General features: G+C 39.9%; 1 protein-coding gene across 1 annotated transcript; it reads right to left on the bottom strand.

Annotated features, from left to right (window-relative positions):
- Positions 1-4,555: 4,555 nt before the first annotated feature.
- Positions 4,556-9,246, bottom strand: LOC149375454 (uncharacterized). The gene is made up of 5 exons (XM_089589130.1): positions 8,373-9,246; positions 6,478-7,459; positions 5,582-6,134; positions 5,187-5,485; positions 4,556-5,051 (listed from the first exon to the last, which is right to left on the bottom strand). The coding sequence occupies exons 1-5, from the start codon at positions 9,244-9,246 to the stop codon at positions 4,556-4,558; spliced, it is 3,204 nt and encodes a 1,067-aa protein (XP_089445256.1).
- Positions 9,247-10,939: the final 1,693 nt, after the last annotated feature.

The following is a 10,939-nucleotide window of genomic DNA, read 5'->3' as shown; positions in this document are numbered from 1 at the left end:
GAAGTTTTGGCAACATACAAGGTTTGGCAACAAACAATTTTCACTAATACTTTACAACACTACATTTTGTTACAATTTTTTGCTTATTTTCTACTGAATATGACTATTTTAATAACTTCAAGGGTAAACTGTCTTTGTACCAAGTAATATTAGGTATTGATATTCCATTGATCTCACAGAATAAAATTACAGTACTTATAGCATCCTTCTGTGTCACGATTTATGTGTATCGTTCATACCGGTATCTGTAACCATGGATTTTTTGTCTATGAGTAGACTCATAAACAAAATGAGTTTCTTAAAATTACATTTAAAACATTTAGTTGCAAATGTCAAAGATAATTATAACGGTTGCATTAACAACAGGGTATTTCATAATAATCAAGATGTAGAAATTAAGATATTTTGGAATTATTTAAGAGAAATATGTTTCTTATAATATTATTAATGTTGCGAGTCGTGATTGACTCACACGAGCGGCCGGAGTTGATGGGAACGAATGCCAGTTGAGCACACGAGTGCGTAGCATGAGTGTGATCGCACGGCACGAGTTACCGTCACCGGCCACGAGTGCGAGCCTATCACACAAGTGCGGGAAATCGTCCCGCACGAGTTGCGTACAAGTTTTTTCGCAATAAGTGTGCGGAAAACATCCATTTTCCGCACACTATTGCGAACAAAATTTTATTGATTATCTTAAAGTAACATCCGTTTATTATTATTTTTTTTTTTTCATGTTTGTGCCATTTTTAAAAGCCAATTGTATATCTCGAAAGTCAACGACCTCAATATGTACCTTCACTTTTCCTTGACTGTCTTATCCATGTTCCAGTGTCAGATTCCTACTACCGACAAGTTGACGAATGCATGAGAATGTCGTTTATTTTTACTTGCTTTTGTACATTTTTTAATATCTATTTTAAGCGATACGTTTGCAATTTATTTGAAGATCGATTTTAAGATCTATTCTAATTTAGGATCTAAGACTTCTAGAATCTGTTCTAATGCCTCTTATGTTGTGTTGTTTATAATTCTGAGTTTCGTTTTGAAACATATTTTTACTGATTTCTTTTTTAAGTTAAACTTCTTTCGGCGTGTTCTGCCCCACAGAGTAAATTAACGATTCAAGATTTGTGAACTTGAGAAAAAGTGTAACTGAAGTGGATTTTGCTTGATTCTCCCCACTCACCTCGCCTCTTTTGACGTACTTCTAGTCCCTTTTACACCACATGACCTTATGACATCACACTACATATTTTAAATTTAATTAGTTTTTCTTTTAACCAATTTCTACAAAAAAAAAAAAAAAAAAAAAAATGTGTCCGAATTGGGTTTGAACCCCTGGCCTCATGAGCATTAGCCATTTCATGAAAGAAATATTTGTGTTTATTATTATATTATCTGCCATATAATTTTGTTGAAGTACAACCTCTTAGTTGGGTACCCAAGCACCCACTGTCCTAGTTTTTTTTTTTTTTTTTTTTTTTTTTTAATTTGCTTGATTTCTACTTTTTGTTCGTTTTTCTAGATATTTTTTAAGATATACACCAAAACCTCTTTGATGATCTATACAGACACATACTTTTAAATCTGCTTTACCACTATATTAATATTTGATGAAGAACTCATTTGACGTACAAGCTTTATTTTTTGTCTTCAATACCCATCATAGAGGACCTTTTATACATTTTAGTTACATTTAAGAAAACTGCTGAGACTTGTTTACATATCGAACGTTTTATTTTCAAATAAAATAAGTACACCATAAATTGTCACGAATTATAGAACTAATTCATAACAATTCATATGCTGTCTATCCTTGCAGGCACAAACAAAAGTCTTTCGTAATGCCCTCTTTTTGATGATACTTAAAGTTTTATTCCAAGCCCTTAATCTAGTGGCAATAAAAATCCTTGAGTCCCTACTAGATCCTCCACAGCAATTTTACAATACGCCTAATCAGATTAGCTCAATTATTCATGACTTAAATAATCATTGTAGTAAAGATGCGTCACTTTGTATTATTATTTTTATTAAATTAACTCGTTTTCGCTACACCTACTGTCTGCTTAACAAGTACTACTAAAAATCCACCACCTTCATCCCACCCTACTGCTAAAAACCCATATCGTTGTGAGCGGGAATTATGCAGTCTCTATCGTCACGGCCAGTTTTGACGTTAAGCAGCCACATCCATACTACCCAAATGCTCAACAGCGTAAGCATGCGCTATCTCCAGATAGTAAGAACTCTATCCGGGTCATTTTTTTAGCTAGCTTTTACAACAATTTAAAAAATCAGTTATATCATCTGCAGTAAATCCTTCTTTCTATCTTTGTATGTATAATTATAATCAGTTTGTAGACTTTGTAAAATCATTACTATAACATTTGCCTTACAACTTTGTAATGATTTATTTTATAACTCATTTTGAGACAAGTTAAAAAAAAAACGCTTTGAGATCTACTTTAAAATTAGTCCTTAGACCGGCTTGTAGACTATTTTTTGGAGAGACTTCGAGACCGGTAATAAGACAAGCTTTGGAATGTATTTTACGATTCCGATTTGTACGATGACGATTTATACGATTTGAGACCATTCATCAAGACCAGATATTAGCCGAGCTTTAATAACCAATACTGAGACAAGCTAATTACTAATTATGTGAGAGATATGAATATCGTAAGACAAAAACACAGCAAACATTGCCTGTGATTGGAAATTTACTATGGCTTTTTATAAGTAATGGTTTGTTAACTTTTTTTTAGTATAATGTATTATTTTAAACTTTCAAGCATATCTCTTTACCACGATTATTAAACAATTATAACTTGAAATGTATAAGAACCCGTAAGAAAACCTGTTTTTTAAAGGTTATATCCGTATAACTATTTCTTTCAAAATATATATTATTTAACACAAAATTTCATCATAGTAGCTTTAAAAACTTTTTTTCATACTTTCAGAAGCGAAAAGCGTAAACAACACTCTCCTCTCCCTCTTTCGAAAAAAGCGGGTAGCCAGACAACCATACACTGATTTCAACTTCTTTATAGAAAATATCTCAATCACGCGTCTTTATATGCATGCATGCATTTACCGCAGAACAAATTAATTTTAACAAAAGCGACAAGGCAAGCAGGTATTACGTGGATGTCAATAAAAAATATTCACCTTCTCTCCAACCGTCGAACCAGAGCAGAGGGAGGCGAGACCGGCGGTCGACAGCGCGGCCAGAGGGCCAGCTCGAAGATGATGATGACCTTAACACCCAACAATCCTGGTCACGGCACCAAAATGTATAGTCCCAAATTGATGTAAAATTATTATTAATATTGGTTTTTATAGTCCAAATAAATGCTGGTTAATTCACAGTTCAAATGAAATTCACTTTCCAGTACATACAAACAGTAATTGGTTTTTATTTGATTCAAAATACAAGCATGAGAAACGTTAACTTTTACAATTTTTCGATAACGATTTTGACCGAATACACAGTTAATAAAGACGCAAATAAACGCACGACGGGGCCCCAAGATCTTAATTTAACCAGTGATTAATTCATAATCACTGTTGACCTCTCGTCTCACGTAGCCCACACTCAACGTAAGTCACGTTTCGAGCTGTAAACCCGGGCGCATTCAGCGACACGACGACGAGAACCTACTCACTCGCGTGATTTCTCGGCACGATAAATCCGTGCAAGGTCAGAGCTCCTTCGAGATGCTTTCTTTCTCGCAGCACTACGAGAACTGCTTCAAAAAATGAGCGGGCCTGTCGATTGAGCCGAGAACGCCCGATCGCCGCCGACAAGCGACGATCGGTCGCCGTCTCGTGACATCTGCCCTTTTGACTTTCGTCGTCTCTCTCTGTTACTAGCCTACGTTGTGTTTTATTTTCTTATTATTTTAAACTTTAAGCCTTCTGGCTGTAACACAATCCCCCCGTTGGGAGTAAGTACGAACAACATTAATAAATAAAATTTTTGAATTCGAATTACATAAGAGTAATAAAAATAAATACATGCAAGTAATTAAATACATAAATATTGTCATGAATTTTCGACTTCAAAGTCTTTTGAAAACAATGGACACAGTGATCTTGCATTTCTTTGGTAAATTCCATGCTCCGTTTTGACTGTCACCACTCTCACCACGCCATCGCCACCGGGGTGTACTTTTACCACTCGCCCCATCCGCCACTGCGTACATGGCTGGTTCTTATCTATTGAAAGAACAATCATGTTCTCTTCCATATTAACATCTGACCTGTGCCATTTTTGTTGCTTCTGTAACTCAGTCAAATATTCGACTTGCCATCTCCTCTAAAACTCTTGTTTTGCCTTCGTTATGGCCTCCCAGCACGACAATCGGTTGTGTGGCACCCCGCTAACATCTCTTTCAGGTAACATCGTGAAAGAGCGCCCTATTAAAAAATGCGCTGGTGTCAATACCGGAGGGTCATTAGCGTCAGGCGACCCGGAGCAGATCGGTCGCGAATTCATGATTGCGGCAATCTTATATAACAGAGTCTGAAGATTTTCGAAAGTGTATAGTCAGTCGCCTACGACTCTCTTGAGATGGTGTTTCGCAGATTTCACCGCCGCCTCCCACAAACCTCCAAAATGAGGCGAGAGCGGCGGATTGAAATGCCATTCAATTCTTTCTTTCGAAGTAACATCAAAAACCCGCGACTTAAAATCATTTGATTCGAATAAAGCGTACAACTCCCGGAGCTTGTTATTCGCTCCGACGAAATTCGTCCCGTTGTCTGAATATACGTGCGCTGGCGTTCCTCGGCAACTCCTAAAACGACTAAACGTGGCTAAGAATGCTTCGGTACTAAGATCGCTCACTAACTCGATATGAACCGCTCTAACGGTCATACAAACGAAAATGCACCCATATGCTTTGATCTTTCCTCTATTCCGAATCTTCTTTTCTTTTATAAATAATGGACCGAAAAAATCGACGCCTGTATGAAAAAAGCGAAACGCGGCACTCAATCTCGATTCGGGCAATTCCGACATCTTATAATTTACCGTTTTCGCCCTGAAACGTCGGCATTTTACACATTTGCGAATAATATATCGGACTTGATTCTTTCCGTCGATAATTCAATATCGCTGCCTGATATTATATAACGTAGACTGAATCCCAGTGTGATAAAACTTTTCATGATAGTACCGAATTAATAAATCGGCAATACGATTTCGAGAGGGAAGAAGAAACGGATGTTTTTGATCGTAAGTCGTGCTAGCCTTTGATATTCGGCCTCCAACCCGCAAAATACCGTACTGATCAAGAAATGGACTTAATGCCCCCAATTTAACGCTTTTTAGTTCCGCGGATGCTGAGACGCGCTTGATTTCCTCTTTGAAACAAGTCTTTTGTACGAGTTTAATAATGCATTTTTCCGACGCATCTAGCTCCGATATCACAAGACGAGATACCTCTCTGATCTCCTTCAGCCTTACACTTTTATTCTTTTCTTTAATTTTTACTCTGATGTTATTAATAAAACGTAAACAGTAAGCAAATATTCGCGTTAATTTTGCATAACTTGATATGTACGTTATTACGTTTTTTAAGGAGTCCTCGTCCCGCACGTCCGTGACTAAACACGCGACCTTTTTTAACCCTGGCAGATCAACGGTCGGAAGTTCGAACGAACAAGGCCACTGCTCCTCCGTCCGCGAGAGCCAGTTGGGTCCCTCGAACCACGTTCTATTTTTTACAAAGTCACTACCAAACTGCCCTCTTGACAGTGCATCTGCCGGATTGTCTTCAGAGCGTACGTGCCGCCATTCGATATTCTTTGCCAATTTTTGAATTTCCGAGACGCGATTTGCCTCGAAAACCTTCAAGGCTTCTGGCGGTTTCCTTATCCAATGAAGCACGATCGTTGAATCTACCCAAAAAATGACCTTATCGGGACGAAAAGACAGCCACGAAATTACGTCTTGGTATAATCGAGCGAGAGTTAACGCGCCGCACAACTCTAGTTGTGGAATGGTCCTCTTTTTTATCGGAGCGACCCGCGACCTTAAACAGAGTAAGACAACTCGAGCATTTCCGTGGCTACTACCGTCGAACGCACATAGATGCACGCTCCGTAGCCTGTCTTGCATGCGTCTAAAAAACCGTGAAGTGTACATTCGAGAAATTTTCAACGGGCAAATAACGCGACATTCTCAAATTATTCACTGCTTTAAGTTCTCTTGAGAAAATGCGCCACGTATTTTCTAAGGTCTAAGGGGACCGATTCGTCCCACGCGAGATCGTCTTTCCAACAAGTTTGCATGATACCTTTTGCCGCGAGCATAACTGGGCCTAAGAGTCCTAATGGATCGAATATTCTGGCTAACTCAGTTAAAATTAATCGTTTAGTAATCCTTTCTACTGTCCGATCTGATTTTACGGCAAATGATAACTCGTTGCTCGAAGTACTCCAGGAAACTCCTAGCGTCTTGTGAACCGAATCGTTCTTTGTGAGAAATTCTCTATTCCCCCTACTAAGCCGTTTAAAACCGCCGCCTCGTTGGACGCCCATTTTCGAATTTCAAATCCATCCTTCCTCAAGATTGTTATAACTTTATCTTGGAGCCTTAAAAGTTCTTTGAGGCTATCTGTTCCAGCGATAAAATCATCCACGTAAAAGTTTTGCGTCAGAGCCCTAGCGCCGATCGGAAATGCCGAGCACTCGTCACTCGCGAGTTTATGCAGTGTTCTTATCGCAAGGAAAGGAGACGAAGAAACGCCGAAAGTAACCGTGTTTAGTTCGTAAGTTCTTATTTTATTTTCATGTAACCAAAATATTCTTTGGTAGCGACGGTCGTCGGGATGAATCCAGATTTGCCGGTACATCTGCGCGATGTCGGCCACAACGGCATATTTGTACGTTCTAAATCGTATGAAGTGCTCAAAGAGCTTGGGCTGAATCGTGGGTCCTATGAAGAGGACATCATTTAATGAAACTCCGGCTTCAGTTTTTGCCGACGCATCAAATACAACTCGAGTTTTCGTCGTAGAACTCGTTGGCTTAACGACGGCGCGATGCGGCAAATAATAATGAGCTTCCGATGGCTCGTTTTCGATTAATGTCATATGACCTAGGCTAATATAATCATTCATGACCAGGTCATACTGTTCTTTAAGAATCGGGTTTTGATTTAGTTTTTTCAATAAATTCGTAAACCGACGGTATGCCGCTACTCGCGATTCACCTAGATCGACTACCGAGGTTTTGAAAGGCAACTTGACGATATATCGTCCGGAGGACTCTCGTGTTACGTTCTGCATAAAATGTAATTCGCAGGGATCTTCTCCGGATAGTTTTGGCGCCTCTGATTCGGCGGCATCAATCACCCAAAACTTTTCAAGGATTTTTCTTAGCCCAGTTAAATGACAAGAAACTGTCTGGCTACACTTGTCTGCAATACCTCCCGCAGCTACCCAGCCTAATTCAGATTTGTGCAGAATGAAATCGACCCCGCCCTTAGATAATTAGATCGACTTTTCCCGGAGAAAGCATTGACAGCGTAGCCCCAGATCCGATTACGATATCGACCTCTCCGGGCAAATGAAAATTGGGATTGGCTAACCTTAAGTTTTTAGGTATATTAACTAAATCGCGACGAAATGGTTCGCTCGGGATCTGATTTGCTATTTTTGGAATTACCAAACACGCGAGAGTCTTACTATATAGAGTGTTAATCGAGTGAAGGGTCACCTCTACCGCCCCACTCGACGTCGTGTTCAAGTCGTCGAATGCCCCAATCGTAGCCGCGCACGGCTTCTTTTTCAATCCCAATCGCTTAACTAAACTCTCAGTTACTAAATGTATAGTTGCGCACGTATCCATTGTAGCTCTACACATTAAAAATTTTCCACTCGAATTCTTTATTCTTACTTGAGCTGTCAACATTAGTTTGGATTGAAGCGCGCGTGACGCAAGACTGAGAACAGTCGACTGTACGAGTCATTTTTGTTTAGGTGCGCTTGAGCCAGTCGAGACTGTCGACGACTCCTTGACCTCACGATGTAACAAAGTGTTATGAAATTTTCCACATTTCTTACATTTGTAAAATTTGCATTCACCGGAATGTTTGACTAAGCAATTTCTACAAACCGCACTTTTACCGACTATTTTCCAACGTAAATTAATGTCAGCCTTTATAAATGCTTTGCAACGGTACAACGGATGCTTACCACCCTTACACTCGAGGCAGTCGATTGAAGCGCTAGTCACGAAAGAACGGACTCCTCCTTAAAATTTACCTCTTTTGTTTGCCCCTTGAATCCCGCTAGTAAACGCCCTTTTTCCCTTGCTGTCGCGTTAGTTGTTTAAATTTTCTTGTTCGATTGACCGACATCCAAACGTGGCCTCGTTTACAAACGCAAAAATTTCCTTCAACGTCGGTATCTTGTCAAGAGTGAGCGATCTCTCCCACTCCGACCACATCTCAGATGGAAAGGCGCGCTCGACAATTCTTACTATCAAGTGTTTATCGGGTTTTACGTCTAACGTCGCGAGCATATCGATATGTTGTCGTACATGATCGACTAGTTTAGTTAAACTACTATGCGACATCTCGGTAGGCGTAGAGGTATCTAGTAATGCGTCCAAGTGGGTTGTTATCATGATCCTCTTTCGATCGTACGACTCGAGAAGCAACGCCCAAGCGGCCTTAAAATTGTCTTCGTGCAGTCCGTACACTGAGATCTTTGCGAGCGCGTTCCCTTGTAGGCAGTTTCGAAGAAGCATAAACTTCTGCAGTTCCAACATCTTTTCAGCCTCAACTATAGCTGTAAAACCATTTTTGAATGACAGCCATTTCGATAAGTCACCGTCAAATTTAGGCGGTTCAACCACGGGTAGCTTTAGACGTTGCGTATTATTTGCGATGGTTATCGACGTGGTGTCTAAATTGGCGTGAGGCACCGGAGGTGGAGGCGGGGGATACAAGGCGTTAATTCGCGCGATAATTGAGTAGTATTTATCTCCGACATGGTCAAAATCTGTGAGACTAGCGTCGTTCGGTTCAACAAGCAACGCGAGCTCGTCATGTAGCTCCTCGTACGCTGTAAACAGTTCCCTTACGCGCTCGAGTCGACCTCTAGCTATAGCCGCATCTGTCGGCTCCGGAGGGATTGTCTGTTCGTCGGCGACAATCTTTTCAAGTTTCGTAATATAGGTTTTAAGAGTGGTGCGCTTTTGGTTAATAATCCTCACTCCATTACTCATTTTGATGCAGTGAGAAAACAAAATAAAAGTTAAAAAAAAAAAAAAAAGAGACAAGATCTCGTAACGAAAGAGCAATTAAGGAAATTCCGTTTAAACGTAATCAACCGACAAACGCCAGCGAAACAAAACAAGCACCGTCGCCTGGCAATCCGACTACGCGCGAGCGCGCTTTAACTTTTTTCTATAGGCCAGGCAAATTCGCGAAATCGTTCAGATCAACAACGCTCGTGCCACCAGCAAATCGAGTAAACAACACTCTCCTCTCCCTCTTTCGAGAAAAGCGGGTAGCCAGACAACCATACACTGATTTCAACTTCTTTATAGAAAATATCTCAATCACGCGTCTTTATATGCATGCATGCATTTACCGCAGAACAAATTAATTTTAACAAAAGCGACAAGGCAAGCAGGTATTACGTGGATGTCAATAAAAAATATTCAACTTCTCTCCAACCGTCGAACCAGAGCAGAGGGAGGCGAGACCAGCGGTCGACAGCGTGGCCAGAGGGCCAGCTCGAAGATGATGATGACCTTTACACCCAACAATCCTGGTCACGGCACCAAAATGTATAGTCCCAAATTGATGTAAAATTATTATTAATATTGGTTTTTATAATCCAAATAAATGCTGGTTAATTCACAGTTCAAATGAAATTCACTTTCCAGTACGTACAAACAGTAATTGGTTTTTATTTGATTCAAAATACAAGCATGAGAAACGTTTACTTTTACAATTTTTCGATAACGATTTTGACCGATTACACAGTTAATAAAGACGCAAATAAACGCACGACGGGGCCCTAAGATCTTAATTTAACCAGTGATTAATTCATAATCACTGTTGACCTCTCGTCTCACGTAGCCCACACTCAACGTAAGTCACGTTTCGAGCTGTGAACCCGGGCGCATTCAGCGACACGACGACGAGAATCTACTCACTCGCGTGATTTCTCGGCACGATAAATCCGTGCAAGGTCAGAGCTCCTTCGAGATGCTCTCTATTTCGCAGCGCTACGAAAACTGCTTCAAAAAGTGAGCGGGCCTATCGATAGAGCCGAGAACACCCGATCGCCGCTGACAAGCGACGATCGGTCGCCGTCTCGTGACATCTGCCCTTTCGACTTTCGTCGTCTCTCTCTGTTACCAGCCTACGTTGTATTGTATTTTCTTATTATTTTAAACTTTAAGCCTTCTGGCTGTAACACAGTGCATATATGAAACAGAATTTGACACTGTTGGAATGGAAAGTAAGGACAAAATTTTATCAACACCATAAAGATAGCATTTTGATGGAGTTTGTTATTTTATTTGTTATTTAAATAAATTTATTCTTGCCAAGTAAAACTATAAAATGATGCTATAAGGTGACTCATTTTATCTCATTTGTAAGAGATTTTATCGTTGAGTTCTACCTTGTCTGAAGAAGTCCGGGTTCTATCTCAAAGAGCCTACCTGAAAAGTCGAAAAAATTAAAGCAATTTCTAACCAAGCTTCGCTCAACTATAGTGTAACATTTTCTCCCTTTTTTTTTTACGTAGCACGTAAACACGCAAACATCTCGTCACGAGCAGTTTTAAGAGATTTTTTAAATGAATTTGATAGCAAAGAACTTGCCAACCCACTGCGCTGAGATGGCTTTTAGTTAAGGTGACGATTTTAACGAGATTTACCCTTATTTTGACACTCACGCGTA

Source organism: Copidosoma floridanum, unplaced genomic scaffold (genome assembly GCF_036245765.1).
Source record: "Copidosoma floridanum isolate Cflo_tuat_1 unplaced genomic scaffold, Cflo_Japanese_pri ptg000007l, whole genome shotgun sequence".
Lineage (NCBI taxonomy): Eukaryota > Metazoa > Arthropoda > Insecta > Hymenoptera > Encyrtidae > Copidosoma > Copidosoma floridanum.
This window is presented reverse-complemented; position numbering and strand designations above follow the sequence as displayed.